The 19,020-nt window shown below is 33.0% G+C and overlaps 5 protein-coding genes across 6 annotated transcripts in view; 1 reads left to right on the plus strand and 4 right to left on the minus strand.

Moving 5' to 3' along the window:
* Positions 1-2,963: 2,963 nt before the first annotated feature.
* Positions 2,964-4,105, minus strand: LOC116341678 (trypsin-2-like). The gene is made up of 2 exons (XM_031768893.1): positions 3,380-4,105; positions 2,964-3,137 (listed from the first exon to the last, which is right to left on the minus strand). Exons 1-2 carry the CDS (start codon positions 3,975-3,977, stop codon positions 3,031-3,033), a joined length of 705 nt encoding a protein of 234 aa, XP_031624753.1. The 5' UTR covers positions 3,978-4,105; the 3' UTR covers positions 2,964-3,030.
* Positions 4,106-6,256: 2,151 nt separating this feature from the next.
* LOC116341683 (poly [ADP-ribose] polymerase-like) lies at positions 6,257-9,522 on the plus strand. Its single transcript, XM_031768901.1, has 7 exons — positions 6,257-6,521; positions 6,603-6,744; positions 6,817-7,022; positions 7,089-7,357; positions 7,414-7,714; positions 7,836-8,047; positions 8,115-9,522. The coding sequence occupies exons 1-7, from the start codon at positions 6,411-6,413 to the stop codon at positions 9,400-9,402; spliced, it is 2,529 nt and encodes an 842-aa protein (XP_031624761.1). The 5' UTR covers positions 6,257-6,410; the 3' UTR covers positions 9,403-9,522.
* A 2,278-nt stretch (positions 9,523-11,800) lies between these two features.
* Positions 11,801-13,946, minus strand: LOC116341787 (dorsal-ventral patterning tolloid-like protein 1). Its single transcript, XM_031769083.1, has 4 exons — positions 13,914-13,946; positions 13,586-13,655; positions 11,913-13,477; positions 11,801-11,821 (listed from the first exon to the last, which is right to left on the minus strand). Exons 1-4 carry the CDS (start codon positions 13,944-13,946, stop codon positions 11,801-11,803), a joined length of 1,689 nt encoding a protein of 562 aa, XP_031624943.1.
* Positions 13,947-14,233: 287 nt separating this feature from the next.
* Positions 14,234-15,906, minus strand: LOC116341751. Its single transcript, XM_031769004.1, has 2 exons — positions 15,790-15,906; positions 14,234-15,702 (listed from the first exon to the last, which is right to left on the minus strand). The coding sequence occupies exon 2, from the start codon at positions 15,685-15,687 to the stop codon at positions 14,413-14,415; it is 1,275 nt and encodes a 424-aa protein (XP_031624864.1). The 5' UTR covers positions 15,688-15,702; positions 15,790-15,906; the 3' UTR covers positions 14,234-14,412.
* A 1,557-nt stretch (positions 15,907-17,463) lies between these two features.
* The window catches only part of LOC116341581 (signal-induced proliferation-associated 1-like protein 2), a 59,767-nt gene continuing 58,210 nt past the window's right edge, over positions 17,464-19,020 (minus strand). For both annotated transcript variants that reach the window (XM_031768731.1, XM_031768730.1), the window contains 2 exons: positions 17,817-19,016; positions 17,464-17,691 (listed from right to left, as the gene is read on the minus strand). In XM_031768731.1, coding sequence (XP_031624591.1) covers positions 17,830-19,016 — 1,187 coding nt within the window. In that variant the 3' untranslated portion in view covers positions 17,464-17,691; positions 17,817-17,829. The remainder of the gene's footprint in view (positions 17,692-17,816; positions 19,017-19,020) is intronic.

Consider the following 19,020-nt stretch of genomic DNA (forward strand, 5'->3'; position numbering starts at 1 on the left):
TTGATCGTCAACAGAAACATGTCAGGATGTGAATAAAAAAGATCTCAATATGGGAAATCCGAGTAACATCAGAATTATGATATATAATGAGATTATAATAAAAAAACTGTTCCATATTTGAGAAGAAAACACATATGCATGCCAAAAAATTACATTTTATTACATCTTTTTATGGGTCAAAAAAGAAAATTTAATGTTCATTCAAATTGCTTCAAACTTCACCAGATAGTTTCAAATGATAAAACCTGATTCGCATTATTTAAAGCGACTGTGATTAGTGCAAAGTGCCACACATTGTGTGTGAGGAATTTTTCAGAGGAAATCTTGAATGAAAATTCTGAAAAGGCCAATCGATAGAGGTGATCAGACTGTATATATGTTACCATCGAAGAACGTGTCCTCGACTTTCGTCCACCATCCCTTCTACAAGTTGAGTTCGATTTTATGAATTTTTACCATGGAGTCGAAACTGGCGAGGACTTCTCAGTGTTGAAAAATCATTCTGAAAACATTATTCTTGAGGTTAATCCGGTTGCGCTCCTTAAATGTTTTACCATGTAATTTTTTGGTCTAATATAAATGTAGATTTGTCTTCATCAACATTTTCTGTAAAAAAAACTGCTGAAATATGATAAGTTTTGCTGGTGTAACAAAACTTGTATTCACAACTTTATCTATTGAAGAGATTCTGTATAAAATACTTAATAGCGTTGTGTATTTATTTGTGAGAATGAAAGCTATGTTATTTGTTTATTTAATTTATATTGTGTTTCGAAGCGCACGCAGTATCTCAATTGGATGAACAAGTGATTGACGCTTCTAAGAAAATACTCGGCTTTATAGAATGGTATTTGTTTTGTGATTTTATTTGTATGATTTTTCACTTGCAATAAAAGTAGCATCAAACTTATAGACGCTTATAGTTTCTTTCTTATGCAAACAAAATAATATCGAAAATAAAAATTGTCGATTACGTTGATTTATTCTTCTTTTCCGATATGTAAATTCAGGAAATATTGCTTTTCAAAGAATTTTATAGTTATCAAAATTTGTTATATATCATCTGATTATTTTTTGTTGATCTGTTCTTCTTGCTCACTGCCCGAATTTCTCGATAACTGTAGACAAATACACCAATGACGAAAATAGCAAAAACCAATGATACCTGCAACAAAATTTGGAAGTAGAATGCCATTCTTTCAAATTAATTCGAAGTTTTCTACTCACATAGAGAAGTGTGCTTGTTTCAAATCCATATCTTTCCCATATCCAGCAACCCCATTCATGTTTTATTTGTAAATTTACCGATTTGCCGTATTCTGAACCTTGGTAGCACAGAAAATCCCTAATATCATCGAATGTATTGTAGTCTGTGCCACAAATTTCCTCTGTGTAATCTCTGATATGATATCTCGTAACACAGACTCTTGGTATTTCTCCTTTTGGGTAAATTCTCGGTAAGTATACTTTTACGCCGTCACATAAATAAGTCGTCATAAGAACCAAATGAATGAAAATGGCTTTATTCATTGTTCAATCAAATTTTTGTACTTTGTTATAGACACAACTAAAACTGCGACAAATGTCAGCATCACAGCGATATGTAAATTCTTCATTTCTTTGTTGTACTTTTATTTTGTGCGCCCTGCGCATGCTTCGAATCTAATATAAACAGTTGCTTGACTTATATACTTCTGGACCACTAGAGTCCACAAATATTCAACGCGTGGAGCACGTGATAAAGATTGCATTGGACATTTTTTATCAACTTGCCTTAAAAACTACAGTCAGGTTCATTGACCATTTTTACACTCGTTGAAATTTTTGTTTATTACAAAATTACATTGTACGAAAATGACATTCTATTGAGAATATAATTTTCGTTCAGCCGATTTAACGAAAACAAAAGCATTAATTGAACAATGATTAAAGTAGTTTTCATTCATCTTGTTCTTATGACGACTTATTTATGTGACGTCGTAACATTAGACTTACCAAAAATTTTACCAAACAGGCGAAAAACCAGAAATCTTTGATACGTATTATCGAGGTTCAGAATACGGAAAAACAGTAAATATACAAATAACACATGGGGTTGCTGGATATGGTAATAACATATGTCCCAGAAACATTTGTCAAGAGTAAATTGAAGCGTACGCTATTTAAACACCAAAGAAGCATTTTGAATATTTATCTCAGTGGTATATAGTTAGCTTTATTCATAGGAAATTCGAAAACACATTTACAGTACACCGAATGGACCATTGTCTTCGATTTTTCTCAGTATGCGTCGAACCTTCAAAATCACGCTTTGGCAGACCGATTTATCGATTTCTTTCAACTTTCTCTCAAACCTTTCCATTAGTTGTTGCAAGAATTTTGGACCTTCGTCTATAAAATACATCCAAAAACAGACGAGAAATAATTAATTTGGTGTGTTTTTGTGAAGTTAAAAAGATGGTCCTTTTTTCATGGAAATGCTATTTTTTAAGAAGTGGGCCATTATTGATTTGCTTGCAGAGCACAATTTTGTCTTTAAACAGATAGTTCTCAACGAATGCCATCGTTTACAACAATAATTAGTTGATAATGGAGCATGTAATGGAGGTTTAACCTTACGTATCAGCACTAAAACTTTAAATTCATTTAATTCTATAAGACATCAATGACTATAAGACTTCATAAGATTTGTTGCGTTGAGCATAGTTGCTAATGGTTAAACATTTGAATTAATTATAATTGCACAACTTCTTTGTTTTTTTATATTCTGAACAATAAATTTATTAAACTCATTTTATAACATATAATCATTTGTTAGGTCGTGAAGAAAAAAAGAAAATAACTATTGTGTTAGTACAAATAAAAAAAAGAAAAGATAACAAAATAAATAATTTAAAAAATTGGAAAAAAAAAAATGAAATGAATCTTTTTGGATATAAACTGTAAATAAAATTGTCAAGCAATATTATTCGTCATAAGTTTTTCTGATCTAGATGCATCATTTATAAGCTATAAAAAGATTCATTCAATTTATAAATTATAAGCATTAAATCCCAGTGTAGTATTTAATCCAGTCCCGGAAGTACGGAATTGACGCACAAATAACGGGTATAGAAGCATTACAATTTGAACCATGGCTGATTATTCCGATGAGAAAATGTTCGGTCGTATGATTAATTTCAGATTGAATAGAAAGTGGACCACCGGAACCACCACAAAAAAAAGAATGTAATTATATTATATTCAAAAACAGAATGTAATAATTAAATTTACTTTATTGTCACGATTTTCAAGTTCGATTGAATAATTTTAAGAAATTTAAAGCAAGTCAAAAATTGTACTGTAATTAATCATTAATCAAAATGAATGAATGACTTACTCGTTGCTCTGACCGGTGATCGGTCAATGGCACATTGAACACTTTCATCGACATATGGATCGAATGATTGGCAGTCTTGAAGAGAGATTGTTTGAAGTGTGGCTTCCATCAAAACTTTAGAGAGGCTGTCATTTAAACCTGTGCGTCCATATCCTGAAATTGTAGCCGGTCGACCGGCCGATACGATGTAATTTGCAGACAACATTTTAATCGCTCTCATCGAATCACTATACTCGATTTCTTGCTCCAATGTAATGATGGCAATATCCATAAGTGGGTTCCTTGGATATTCGTTGTGTATCATTACGTTTGCAATATCAAACTTGCTTCCCCACCACGTACTCGACGTTGATCCAGCTCTGACAATAAGATTAGTCGTATCATTCATGCAGTGGCCGGCTGTGAGGATAAATCTGGTGCCGATGATCACACCTCCACATACGTGGTCATGAAAAAAACTCCAAGATACTCTGTTTATTGCCACTTGCCACGGGTGATTTCGAATATCGGCTTCTTTTCCATTAACGATTCGTAGCTGGCAAACTCCACTTTTTATGAACACAAACACTAGCACAACAACTATCGAAATTGATTTCATTTTTATTTGCTTTGCTTTGTTCTTTTGACTGGTCGTAGATAATATTCATAAAACGAAGATTTTCGCAGAAAAATTGAAAATTGAATACGGAAAAATTGCACTTTTTTGGTTTGTTCCTTTAACTGGTCGTTGATAATATTCATAAAACGAAGATTTTCGCAGGAAAATTGAAAATTGAATACGGAAAAATGGCACTTTTTTGGTTTGTTCCTTTAACTGGTCGTTGATAATATTCATAAAACAAAGATTTTCGCAGAAAAATTGAAAATTGAATACGGAAAAATGGCACTTTTTTTGGTTTGTTCTTTTAACTGGTCGTTGATAATATTCATAAAACGAAGATTTTCGCAGGAAAATTGAAAATTGAATACGGAAAAATTGCACTTTTTTGGTTTGTTCCTTTAACTGGTCGTTGATAATATTCATAAAACGAAGATTTTCGCAGGAAAATTGAAAATTGAATACGGAAAAATGGCACTTTTTTTGGTTTGTTCTTTTAACTGGTCGTTGATAATATTCATAAAACGAAGATTTTCGCAGCAAAATTGAAAATTGAATACGGAAAAATGGCACTTGTTTCACTTTGTTGACTGATCGATTTAAAATTATGTGCGAAAAAATTGTAATGCAAAAACAGCATTTATTCGTCTTGCAGCAATATGAATACTAAGCACTTGTTGAAATGTTCAAACCGAATTTATACCATTTACACTTGAGGTGTGGTCAACCGTTTGTTATGCTAAAACAGCATAATTGATGGTCTTACAATATTATGCGAAGTTTTTGTTAAATTTACGGAAGCATTTTTACAAAATATACATGATTGTAGGTCAGTGATAACGTGATGTACTTGATTGTTTTAAAACCGAAATTCAATTCAGTTTTAAAATGCTCTGTTTAATCGAAGTAGATGTTTATATATGAATAATTTTTTCTAGCTAAGCAACAAAAAAAGAGAAATGAAATTGAGGTTGACAAATTTGTTTCTGGGCCAGATTACCATTTATTTCAAAATACTTTTAAACCAATTAGCCTGCATCATTCTTTATAGACTTTTGTAGTTCGGCCCTGCAAACATAAAGTTCTTTGGATAATTTCACAAAAAAATTGCATGTTAAAATACGATAACTGCGGCGATCTTTAAATTTCGGGATTCAATAGATCAAACATTCTACTTAAAGCCCAACAATGCCATTGTCTGAGTGTAGCCAAACAGAATTTGATGGGTGAACCTAAATCCGGACTCATTTTCCCGAAAATCGTCCTAAAATTTCCGAAAATATTCCGAAGAATTCGAAAATAGTACAAAAAAATCCCCAAAATTGGGCTAAAAGTTCCCGAAAAACGGTCCGAAACGGCATTCCTTATTATCTAAATCACGATCGGCATTCGCATATTATTTAATGGGTGTTACGTAGGCTGCCGTTTAAGTTTTTTAAAAACATATACAATGCAATTGTTTTTTTTAATCAAAAATGACTTTATTGTTTTTCAAAATAATTGTTTGATGATCGATACACTTTTGCATTCGCTTGAATCAATTGTCATAGCATTTATGCCATTCCGCGTGAGACATCTCCAAAACGTGTGTTTTGAACGCATCAACTGCTTCTTCGGGCGTTGAAAATATAAAATTGTTGTAATATCTGCTGATATATTACATTGATAATGAAAATGAAATTGAAGACAAGCGCACACGCAAACACACAAACACATCACTCTCCGATGAACTGCACCAATTTTGTGTAAACCCCTTATTTTGATGTACAGCTATGAACATTATTGTGGAAAGGACAAGGAAAAAACGAGAGTTGCAAAGAGAGGAAGTCTACTTCAGTAAACATTCGTGACCACAGTTGTGGCCATAGTTTCTTATGACATAGGATGTGGAACTACATTGCAGAGAATTTACACTCGCATCACATTATTAGATTGGATGGAGTCCACTGTTTGGCCAAATCTATAGAAACGAAAAAAAACTAATTTTTAAATTTTGATTCATTCTTCTGTTCAGAAACAAAGTTAAATTGAAATCAATATTCAATAAAACTATGAAAGAAATTCAAAAATTGAAGTAATACACATTCGGATACATATAGAAAATGAATATGAAGCAATATCGAATGTGAAGCGCTCCTCTGCCTAACACCCTTCGTTTAGACTTATAAACACCCCTCACCACGAACTGTTTCGTGCATGCGCAAATGTGTTTGCCTGTCTATCGCGTCTTTATCATTATTGTTTGTGACTCAAAACAAAAACAAGAATAAATTCACAGAAATATTTCCATTGTGGCTCAGTTCAAGAGAGTTATCCTTTACGGAGTTCGAGCCAATCCATATTCAAAACGTGAACTTTATCTTAGTGGAATAAATATTCAATTGTGTACTTCGATTACAAAAACGCATTTGTGCGTTGAAATAAATAGAAAAAATGATAAAATTTCTTCCGTATCAAACTGAATATGCCAAGGGCAACACATCTTGTAACAAATGTCAGCAAAATATTCGCATAGACACCGTACAAATCGGTGTCAATCAACATGTAAGTACAGTATATTAATTTATTTTGTGTATACAAAAATATAAAATAATATGTGAACTCCACGCGATTTATTTAACACAGAACACGAAAGATGATTGCATGGACGCAAGGTGGTTCGATATGCCTTGTTTCTTTCAAATACGACGTCCTGGCCTGGAAGACTTCATAGATGGTTTCGCCAACTTAAGATACCACGATCAAATGAAAATTCGGACATTTTTAGGTAAATGGCAACAATGGCAAATTATCGGGTCGATATTTTGGTTTCAACATTTTATAACTTATTCCTCGTTAGGCGTTGATAATAATGTCCCAAGTACATCGACCGCTCAACGACCAAGAACAAAGAGCGAATCGCTCGATTTGACGTTGGAAGAACGAATAAAGAAACAGAACCACTCGTTTTTTGAAATTTATGACAAACTAAACACGCTAAAGGATGTGGAGCTTGTTGATATTTTGGAGATAATGCATCAATTTGTACCTGAACGTAGAATCGATGTAAATATCTATTGTTTTCTGCACGATGTATTCATATTTTTAATTTATTGCGTTTCAAATCCACAGAAGTTAAATCACGCGTGCGACGTCATTTGCTTCGGTGCATTGTCACCATGTTCAGTTTGTTATACTGGTAAACTTGTGTTCCGAAACTCGATGTACCGTTGCACCGGCTACGATTCAGCATGGACAAGGTGCCTCTATTCAACTAAAGAGCCACGGCGTGTGCCAATTAAGCTACCACGTCAATTCCAACAAGAATTCTTTGTCAAAAATTTCGAAGTTCAGACACGCATTCTCCGAAATATCACAGAATTCAACATGGATGAATTTGAGTAAGTTTTCATGGTTTTTCGTTTGGAATTTTGGTCAATATCTAATCACATTTTAGACAATATACAAAACAGCCTTTATTCGGCATGGAATTTTTCATTATTGGTAAGACGAAAAATCCAAGAAATGTTGTCGAACAGAAAATTCGTGCAATGGGCGGTCAACTGGCATCAGCCATTCGTGCAGGCATTACGGCAGTCATTTCAAATGCTGACGTTGTGAACAAAGGCGACGGGGAAATACTGTGGGCTTTCATACTTCGCATACGAATTATCTCGGATGAATTGCTGGAAAAAGTGCTGGAACACGATCCAATTGATTTGTTTGTCAAAAATGACTTGAGCAAATGGAGTAAAGATGTATGTTTGTTGACAAATGTTCTTTTTTAAGAATTGAAAAATTAAAAAATGTTTTTTTTTTGTTTCCAAAAGTGAGTTTGATACTGAATTACACATTTATCTCATGTTTCTTTCATTTTAGTCAAATGAACGAAAAACCATCTCAAAAACCAGTGAAATATCCAAAAGATGCGATAATAAAGCGAACGGTCAGATAAAATATGATAGAGTTTACTGCGATTTGGCTGTCCGGTATGAAGTGATGCTGAACTTTGTCGACAGTACTATGAACAAGAACTCATTTTTCAAATTACAATTGGTGGAATCAGATCAATTATATAATAATTTGATGAAGTAAGCATTGCTGAAAAATAAAAAAATTCTTTAATTTGTATACGAAATTAAACGATTCTCTTTGTAGCTACCATGTACTTGAGACAAAGGGTCGAATCATTACCAATTCATCCGGTCACTTCAGTCAAAAGAAATACTCCAACTTGGACGAGGCAAAAGGGGTTTTTAAGCAAATCTATTTGAAAATGACTGGTAATGAATTCGGCACCAATCGATTTGAAAAGAAACCCGGAAAATATAATCTGGTTAAAATTGACAACGACTATCTGCATCGACATGTGGAAAAAAATAATGTGTCGACCAAATTAAGTGAATCCTTGTACGAGTTGATGCAATTGGTGTTCTTTTTCTGTGAAGATGTAATGAAATCGACATTACTCGCATATTGTTTTGATGACTATAAAAATATGCCATTGGGGAAAATCCACAAAACGCGAATTGAAGACGCACTAATTTGCTTGGGCGAGATATTATCGATGGTGAGTTCAGGTGACTCGCACAAAATTATGGCCGCATCGAATCAATTTTATTCGTATTTTCCTCATGATTGTGGTCTTCACCCACCACCACTTATAAATACATATGAAATGGTCCAGCAAAAAATTGATATGCTACATCATATGCTCCAAAAAGAGATCGATTATAATACTCTGATTATGGACACAGAGAGAAACTGTCTCGATGTCTGCTACGAACATTTGGAAAAGTTTGCTAAAATTACGATGCTCAACAAATCATCAGAAATGTATGCACACATTTGTAACTACATCAATAACACGCAATTGCACAATGATTCAACGGCGAAATATGATCCAGGACCGTTCGATGTGGACGAGGTGTTCGAGGTAGTACGTCATGAAGAACTAATGCGCTATAAGCCACATGAAAAGAATTCCAATCGATTATTGCTATTTCATGGTTCACCCATTGAAAATTTCTTTGGCATCTTAAAAAATGGCCTAAAAGTTCAACCAGCCGAAGCTCGTTTTAATGGATCTGTCTTTGGTAAAGGCATTTATTTTGCAGATTCAGTAACTAAATCAGCTAGATATTGTCATCCAATCAATGAAACCGGTTTGGTTTTGTTGTGTGAAGTTGCAGCCGGTATTTCTGATATACGCTATTATACCAACAACTCAAAATGGATGGATGACTGTGAATCTGTCCAGGCGATTGGACAATGGAAACCTGAATCCATTTACGTACGTCATGATGGCTTGAAAATTCCAAATGGTAAACTCGTTGAACGGCCCGAGAAAGCAGGCATCGTTTTCAACGAATTTGTTGTATTTGACGAGTCACGAGTGAAAGTAAGATATTTGGTCAAATTGAAATTCACAGACACAGCCATCTAGGCTAGGAACTAGTGAGACCATTGTATAACACAACCAATGTAAGCCAAATAAATTCTTCTCCTTCCATCGCTATATTGGATTTTTTTATGTGTATCTTTTTACGAAACAGTTTCTTGACACAACGTCGCATCTACTGCAGTATACTAAATTCAAATATATTTAATAAATTATCATTTATAAATGAAAAATAATCATGGTGGAAAATTTTCTTTAAAAATTATAATAGAGAACATGTAGCATACATAAGAGTCGTAATTTGTTTACAATATTTCTTCGACAACTGACGTAATCATCGTAAAAATTGTCCCAAATTATTTAACTGTGTGTCAAATTACCATCTCTCAATTTGAATCTAAAGTACAACTCAAAAAGTACGGATTTTTCAATTTCAACAAGGAAAATTATTCATTTTTATTTCTTTTATCGTAATTTTTATAAAAATATTTTCTTTATTTCATTTTTTGTTTTATTAACCATTATGCATTCATTTTTTTTCGACATGAGAACCATTCTTCTATGATTATTTTGGTTTAAAATTCCTTAAAAAAATAGTCGAAATTCAAAAAATTGCATAGTTTACTCAAAAAATACTATTGACAAAATTGGAGAACAATCGAATCCACTGTTTAAACTGCTATAAAATTGCTATAAACGAAGAGAGGGATAATTTAAATTAAACAACAACACTTTGATGCAGCTGCCATTCATATTCCGGCATCGATTATGACACCACCATCACACCACGAAAAACACGATGATGATGCACGTGGTCCATGTGGAATGTGTGAGAATGCTTAACTCCAATGCATCACTCAAATTGAAGATATAACACAATCTTTTTGCGATGAATCTATAGTTTTTCTCTGTATTTTTTTTATTCACCTGAAATGGAAATAATAAACACGATAATATTCACATTTTTTACTATTTGCGGCAAACCAACAGCAAAATGTTGTACACTTCATACTGTTTTTTTTTTTTGTTGCATATTACAAGTGGAAGTTGTGCAGATTATTTTTTGTTTCTCATTGAGTGTTTCTTGTACGTTGCTTACGCCCACATCATATATCGTTCGTATTTCAGGTTGATAAGCATTTTAAGATTTAAAATAAATATACTATTTGAAAGATAAAGAAGAGAAAAAAAGCGCGAAATTACGACCAAATGGAAATTATGGATATTGAGCCAATTGATGAGATGCTTGCGAATTTTTTTTTATTATCTTAATGCTTAATTCTAAATAGCTATTATTCGTGGCATTCTTAAAATATGGTATGTTTTGCTGGTATAAAATAAGCATTTTTTCTCCAAACCTACCCTTTTTCTGAGATTCAAATGTAAGAATCACTTTTTAAAACAGAATATAGTATGCCATGAAATAATCATCAGAATTCTACATCTCAACGAACCCCTAGGGGACGGAAACCATTAGCTAGTTTTCTATATTTCAAGTAAAAACTAGAAAAATTAGCAACAATTATTTGATCCGCCATTTTGATATTGTGCCATGATTTGGTGACTCAATCAATTTTACAAGTCGACTATTGAAAGAAACAAGTACTTTATGCACGATTTTGTATTGAAAAAGAATAATTAAACTAATTTTCACTATTATAAGTGTATAATTATTCAAAACACATAAAAATATGTCTGAACAACAAAACGTCAAAATACTCCATTGTGTCAGTACAATCATTTGATTGTCATTTGACAGAACAAAAACCTAGAAAACCAGAAATTTCATAAAGGAATATTAGCATTATTAAATTATTCAAGCAATAAACCAGTGACCGGTTCGCGCATATTTCTATGCTTGCCTAAATACGCTAGGTAGCATAGATATGCCAAGCATAGCCGCAAACGCAACCGACGCATCGCCGTTCACTCTATATGAACAATACACATGTTCGTTTATGCAGACGACCGTGCGCATACAATATAGCTCGAATCGAATGGCGACGGGTGCGTTGCGGCTTACGTCTCCGCTATGCTTAGCATAGCTATCAGGCATAGAAATATGCGCGAACCGGTCACTGCAATAAACTAGTAAATTAGCTAAAAACTAGAAAAACTAGCATTGGTTTCTCTCCCCTAGACGAACCCCCTGTTAGTTTTTCCGGTTCGAAATGAACATTAATCTCGTCAGTTTCTTGTTGTTTTTGTATTTACCTTTAAAACTATTTCAGTTTTTTTATTTGATTTCTTGAAATATTCTTTTTTAAGAAAAGAGATGAATACATTTTCTACAACTTTCTTTTATGTTCCTTTGTTACCAGTTCAGACTTTATTTTTTGAATAAAAAATCGACTTTTTCCAAATTTGTCCTCCAATTTTTTTTAATGGTTTATGAAAACACAACAAAATAAAACAATTCCATAAGAAACAATGGGACATATCATTAGAAACCCAACACTAAGTACTAAATTTGGCAAACCGGAATAAAAACATAATACAACCACAGTTCGAAAAATTAAAATCAAATGATCAAAAAAGGAAATGAATCCACCTACGTAACGTTCTTCACATTCTAATTTACATGTTTTCTTATCCGGTTGTAATTTATATCCCAAATAACATGCACAAGTAGCTCCAACCATCGATTGGATGCAGTTTTGCTGACAGCCATGATCTACCGTTACACATTCATCGATGTGTTGGAATAGCGTTGCTGAGAATCCACTGTGTTTATCCAAACCAACGAATGATATGAAACGAATGTACATTTGATTCGTCGTTGAAATGAAAGTTTTTGGCCAATGTTCATTATCTACTTCAATCAATGGAAATGTACCGTTTGTGCCATCATGAATTTGAATGCAATGATATGAATTCTTGCAACTTTCATGTGTGCCGCGCAGATCTAAACCATCATAACTAAACATAATGCGTATTCGACGATTAAGTGGAACGTTAATACGCCAAATACATTCCGCGGGTTGTAATAGGTTATGCAGATAATTTGGTGATTGAATTTCCTGGCCATTGACATCTGTCAAATCACCACCACAAACTGTTTCGTATGTGGCAGCAAATCCACGGAATTCAGCATGATTTGAAATGAAATTAATGAACATGCGATTTCCTGTTGACATAATTACGGATGGAGTTGTTGTGTTTGAACCACAAAAACGACCAAGTAGGGGTGATTTATGCCAATATCCTTCATGAATATCCAAAAAATCACTCTGACAGTCTATCGATGCATAGATTTCGAAATCGGTGATATTCAATCGGATTCGTTCACCGAGCGCTGCAACAATATGCCATTGACATTGAAATGATTGATTTGATGTCGGTTTTGATTCGAAATTTTCTGATGTAAACGAAGCCTGCTGACGACCAATAAAAGTTTGACCACATTGAGGACATTGGTACAGTTTGTTTGTTTGCATTACGTCACCGTAACTTAACCCTTTTTGTTGGCCAATATCTTTCAATACGTCCTTTGTCTTTATCGTAATTTTGTCACTTATTGAATAGGCGTGTTGTTCATAGTGCATAATTGATTCATAATCATACGGTTCTCCTAGTGAATTCACGTCGTTAGTGGAATATTTATCTATCAAATCGTTTTTTGAATCCGGATCATCGATAATATTTTCAGTTAAGATGTCAACATAATCGTCTCGATCGGGTCGTTGATGTTCATGATGAAATCCAAGTGCATGTCCTATTTCATGGATAATTGCACCTTGGTCATGGCATTCATCTCCAATAGATAATCTTTGACCACCACTGCCCTGTCTACCAACGTATGACCAACAATTATTGTCCTGATGCTGACCACGAGAAGTGAAAACTATGTAGTCGTCATGTTCGTCCGGATCGCGTGGAATGAATGTGATACATGTATACTTTTCCCAATGCTGCATTGCCTGAACGATGCCATCCCTTTCAGAAGCACTGTATCCAGCACATGGGTCAATCACATAAGGCACGATACCGAATTGCCATAAAAGCCTTTTGTCTGCTACGGCTGCTCGTTTCATGCGATGGTTACTACCAAATCGATTTATTTCCTCTATGGAACTTCCTATTTCTGTGGCATTATCAATTATTGTTGCTGGTTTTGCCACTGAAACCTCCGAACACAAAATTAAACACAATATTTTAAAATGGAACAATATATTTAATTCCATTTTTCTCGATGAACAACCACAGAAGAATGTTGTTGGTGTTATACCGATCTGATCTAAAGTGAAACTGAATGTTCTCTTTTTCTTTATTTCTTGGTACTTTTTCCGTCCTTTTATCTGTAATTTAGAGAAAATTATATTAGTTATTTGTATATTGCCTTTTCGCACACCTCTGTGCCTATTTTATTATCATGATGACTCTTTTTCAGACATTAAACTCAAGCTATGGATATTGAGGTGCTATTCATGGGTGCTATTTAATTTGTTTTTTTTTTTTGCTTAAGAACAAAAAATTTCTTCTAATTTTCAGAATATTTTACAACCTTACGGATGTAAGACATTTTATTTAAAAATTCCCTAATAGCATTTACAGACCTGTGAAATTCTAATTATTCCATTACTTGTCATTCTAATTTTTTTTTATGCCATATCGAGCTCCAACAAATCAACTGATATTTTACAAAGCCATTTTTTATAATGAAAAAAATAAAATGAAAAGAAAGAGAAAAAAATGTTTGTTCTATTTTAATTTTCAACAATGGAATTTTTTTTATTAAACCACGGGAGAAGTAAAACATTCAAAATCAAAAGTTTCATTCACAATAATAAACATTATATTTGCAGTAAATTAGAAAACTATATTAAAAAGAAACGTGTATGAATACACATTTTGCTTAAAATAAATGGGTGTTCGCTTAAAAAGTATGTTCTTTTATCTTTACACGCATTCAAACACTATTTGCGAATCGTATCAATGTGAAAATAACGTTTTTGTAATCACATTATATACGATGATCCTTATTGGCATACTTTTCTCATCGTTACATGCAAAACTATAACGTATATTTTCTAATGCTGCTTAATATTTTTAATTTTATCGTTTTAATTTTATTTCATATTTTGTTGAATATTTAACTATCGTATCAATTGACCATCCATCGATAAGGAGTGGTATTAAATCCTCCTCTTCAATGTGTTCCATTAAAAAAGAAATTTGTTTAAGAGATTCAAACGTAGTCCAGTGAGGAATCATATTATCAATCGTTAATCTAACACTATAACCAAATTCAATTGCTTTAAGTAATGGCAACGCCTTAGCGATCCTTTCAAGGTCCACATGTTCAATCACACTCAATCTCAAGAATGTAATTGTTGGATGTTTTTCAATGAAATCATATTCATATTCACTCATTCTTACAAACTTGTAAAGGTGCAATGTTTCAAGATTATCGGCGACAAATGGAATTGGATATGATATATTTGTCTGCTCTATAAAACGAAGACTTTTCAAATTTCTAAAGCGCATCGATTCCCCATTAAATTCAAAATAAAAACTATCATTTACAGTAACTTCTAGACTCTCAAGATTTTGCAGGTTCACACTTTGAAAATCATTTGCATCAAAAAATGGAATTCCAGGTGATGTGGAAACACACAGATGCTTTAATTGTGGATTCAATTCGAGCGCGGCCATGAAATTTCTCCTTAATGAATCAACAATCCATGGGATGGTTTCAAATTGTGATAGAAAAATTGACAAATGCTCCAGAAACGCAAAATGATTCTCAGCCAATTCAAATGTAATTTGTGAAACTTCTTCACAATGAACATTCGTCACAGATATGTGAAGTTCTTGCATTCTTGGAAAGATTGTATTCAACCAATTCTTCTCAGTCAGACCAGAGAAAGAACAATCGTCAATTTTTAACCTTTTTACTCTGGGGAATGGTTTCTTAAAATGTTCTGGTAAATCTTGAATTCGAATAAATTCAATATCTACCAAGGATTCACCACAGTACTCATTTATGTAATCAATTGTACGCTGGGTCCGTATAAATTTTCGTTCTTTCCATGGTTCTGAGTAGCGCCAGGAATATTGATTTATTTCACCATAAAATATAAGTTGAATTCTAGTTATCAATTCACCGAAACAACGCAGATAGCGTAGAGTGGAAAGTGCAAATGGATTTCCATTTACTATATGTAAAGGAATTCTTCGGCAATGGTATTTTCGGTCATAAATGGACTTTGCAGCATGATTTAGTCGTTTGTTCGATGCAGCCGCATTCAAAAGATCTTCAATTTTTAAATGTTCCAAACAGCTCTCAATGCAATCTATATTCATATCCGTGAATTTCATCTTTTCCATTATTTTGCACAGTTTCTATCAAATCAAACATGTTCACACAATAATAAGTAAATTACAATTCTATTCAATGATAAACAAATCAAAATATGGATACAAACTTACCTAATTATTCAAATCGATTTAAATTCACTTGAGTTATTTGATGATTGAGCCTCACGTTTATATAATAATCCAAAGCTATTACACTAATTTTGAATTTTGTTTAAAGAAATTTTGTTAATTTAATAAACCCGAGTGTGAATTTTTAAAAATACCAAGATGATCAAACAAATAAGTTCGGAGTTTCAAGTGTTCGGAATGAGATATATTTCAGTTGAAACTTTGCATTCGACCTCAACAAAATTTCAAATAGAACTGAGCGTCTGAAAAAAAAAATACATTTATCTGACCGCAAACCACAAATAATGGGAAACTTAAAAAGGATGCCTTCTAAGACGTCTACTTTTTGGTATTCAATATTTTGGTATCAAAGTCTAGATCAAAGTGCAAATAGGCAAATGATGTGAAAGCAGGTAAAATTTGTCTAAAAACTATGCAAAAAAAATTCATCGGCCGAAGAATACATTAACCAGGTACACATTTATTATATGATTTAAGTAGACAATACAGTTTAATTTTTGTTAAACAATGAAACATGGTTTTTGAAAGTAACTTTTTTTTAAATTTTGCTTTCTAAAACAATGGGAAAAAGAAATTGAATGTTTTTAAAGATGGTTTACCTTTTCATTCAGCAATATAGCTGAGCCTGCAATAAACATTAATTTTCTTCTGAAATGTTTTAATCAAAGAAAGACACTATATTCATGTATAAGATTAAACAGTTTTTATTTCTATTCGTATCTTTACGAAGTAATTATTTTTTTTTTTAAAAAGAGAGAGAAATATAAGGCTATGCTTAACTCGGTGTAAAACATAAAATTATTTGTAATTATTATTTCATGAATTCTATGAGTTGATTTAATTTATTATTACTGATCTGTTGTAAATTTTGCGCGACAAAAAATAGTTCACCTGTAGAATCGCAATCGCGTAGATTGTCATTATACTACGTGTAAACGATGTGGCGCTGTTTGTAACGACTTTTCATATCATTCGGTCTGTGCCGTTCAATTCAAAAATTGAATCCTTAATAAGGTTAAACTTAATTGAACTAGTTAATTAAATGTCTAAATTGTTTCTTTGCTGGTTTCATTTGGTCAAAGTTCATGTTATTATTTTGCTACCAACTAATTTTCAAGGTGATTATTTGAAATGTTTTCCAACATTTTATTCGAATAATAATAGATTCAGATGCGGGTAGTATGATTTATTTTTTTTTATTTTGTGATTGATTTTGACTGGACAATTTTATTTCAGAAAAATTTCGAAATTAAAATATGGTTTTCAAAAATTTCAAATCGTTTGTGTTATTTTTTTGAAAAAAATAATTTTTAATTCTTTTTCCATAGAAAATACGTAAAAATTTATCATGTACACTTTTATTTACAAAACTTAAAAAACAAACGAGAGAAGAAAAAAAACTGTCAAACATGCGAGCATAAAAAATAGGATGATAAGTTAAATTCAGATCATGATAAAACCTAATTTAACAATCGATAAAACTCTTTTTGTTGATTTCAAAGTTTTTTTTGGCATTATTTTTTTTTTCTTATCCATTTTCCTTAGAAATGATTCAGCTAATGCAAATCTCAACTTAAACAATGTATTTTGTAACGTTAAACTTATTAATCAGGTATTTGAATATGAAATAAATAAAATCATTTTCATTTTTTTTTCTTCACAAAACGACATTTTTTTAAGGCTATAATGTAAATTAATATCTTCAATTCATATGAATGCGAATGCAAACAAAAACCATTCTAACTTTACAAGGACATAAAATAAGACACTGATTTCTTCATTTTGAACTCGGATACACAGGTTGCCGTTGAATTCATTATTGTTGATTGGATCATGTTGAATATGCTAAATTTTTGGATGATTCTAATCACATCGAAAGTAGACCTATACAATGTGAGAAAACAAAGTGAATTATTATTAAGTATCATGTGAACTGTGCGTTTTTCTTGACATTGTCAAGTGTTTCTTGAACAAACAAACAAAAAGTAATGCTCAATTTGAATACTAACCGTCAAATTAAATTTAAGTCTGTCTATCAATAGTTTGAAAAAACCACTCTGAAAATCGGCGAAGTTGTTGTACTGCAGCCTGAGATTCATCTTGCAGCCGGCGATTTTCTTCTGTGAGCTTGCGTACGGCATGTTCCAATGATACTCGACGCTTTGTTTCTTTTGTGATACGGTCCTCAAGTTGTGTGACTTGATTTTGTAGATCCGGTAAACTTGATTGTGTACGATTTGCACTGCCAGAACTGGACGATGTGGACGATGTCGATGACAATGATTCGTACGATGGTGAATTGTTTCCGTGTTGTCGTTCGGTTTGATTGCCATTCGTCGTGTTCATAATTGACGTCGGTGGAATTCCGCCCGATTCGTAATAATGTTTCTTTAGCCCTTCGTTAATTTGCGTAATTGCACTGTCAACCAAACTGCTCCAGTCAACATCTTTTGTGTCGGGTATCAGTGGCAGAGATCGTGGCGGTATGAAATAGTCGTTTTCCTTGCTTTTCTTCACTTGACCATTGGCCGATGTGGTTTTGTTATTCAAGTTATTGTTATTATTAACGACATTACTGGCCGTCATTCGTCGTGGCGTTGGATTTATATCTTCATGAATGTGCAGTACATTCTCTTCCTTCGATGGTGAGTGTACGTTCGTTGATGATATAACGGTGGCTGGTCGCGCCGTTGTTAAAATAATATCCGAATCATTTACTGGATTTGATCCATTTGTTTTTGTTTTGTGTAACATTTCCGAATTTTCGATTGTATTTTTTATTTTTAAATCGGCCGATATTGGTACGGTGTGCGAACCAAGATTGATTCCTTCACGTGATCGTGATTTTTTACGCATCAAAAATATGTCATCGGTTGTGGTGACACTCATCGGTTTCAAGCCATTATTGAGCGCCGCAATGTTCCCCAAACTATGACTGTTCTGTGCGTTTTTCTGTGTTTGCGCTTTGATCGATTGCAAACCACCATTGTGAAAATTGTCATCGTTGCTGGTCATATTATAATCTGGATTGATGAGTTTCATGAGATCCTCTTGTAATGTACTATTTGTGTAATTTACGCTATTCCTCTGTTGCAAATGATTCAAATTACGATTTGTAACGCCGGGTCGAAGTCGTGCCTCTGTCAATGGTCGTGGACTGTTGTTACGACTGCTCGAATTTGACGCTGATGAAGATACGGTTCCATTACCTAA

The sequence above is a fragment of the Contarinia nasturtii genome, unplaced genomic scaffold, assembly GCF_009176525.2.
Source record: "Contarinia nasturtii isolate CC-2019 unplaced genomic scaffold, AAFC_CNas_1.1 Cnas_scaffold_745, whole genome shotgun sequence".
NCBI classification, from domain to species: domain Eukaryota; kingdom Metazoa; phylum Arthropoda; class Insecta; order Diptera; family Cecidomyiidae; genus Contarinia; species Contarinia nasturtii.

What these genes read in the sequence shown, in the direction of transcription:
- LOC116341787 (XM_031769083.1), bottom strand. Translation starts at nt 13,946, where the DNA reads ATGACAAGTAATGGAATAATTAGAATTTCACAG. An exon ending in TTTCACTTTAGATCAGATCG is followed by an intron (nt 13,478 to 13,585) that starts GTATAACACCAA and finishes CGGAGGTTTCAG; the next exon opens with TGGCAAAACCAGCAACAATA. An exon ending in TAGAATGTGAAGAACGTTAC is followed by an intron (nt 11,822 to 11,912) that starts GTAGGTGGATTC and finishes TGCCAAATTTAG; the next exon opens with TACTTAGTGTTGGGTTTCTA.
- LOC116341683 (XM_031768901.1), top strand. Translation starts at nt 6,411, where the DNA reads ATGATAAAATTTCTTCCGTATCAAACTGAATATGCCAAGGGCAACACA. An exon ending in TACCTGAACGTAGAATCGAT is followed by an intron (nt 7,023 to 7,088) that starts GTAAATATCTAT and finishes TCAAATCCACAG; the next exon opens with AAGTTAAATCACGCGTGCGA. An exon ending in TTATATAATAATTTGATGAA is followed by an intron (nt 8,048 to 8,114) that starts GTAAGCATTGCT and finishes TTCTCTTTGTAG; the next exon opens with CTACCATGTACTTGAGACAA.
- LOC116341751 (XM_031769004.1), bottom strand. Translation starts at nt 15,687, where the DNA reads ATGGAAAAGATGAAATTCACGGATATGAATATAGATTGCATTGAGAGC.
- LOC116341678 (XM_031768893.1), bottom strand. Translation starts at nt 3,977, where the DNA reads ATGAAATCAATTTCGATAGTTGTTGTGCTAGTGTTTGTGTTCATAAAA. An exon ending in ATCACCGGTCAGAGCAACGA is followed by an intron (nt 3,138 to 3,379) that starts GTAAGTCATTCA and finishes CGGAATAATCAG; the next exon opens with CCATGGTTCAAATTGTAATG.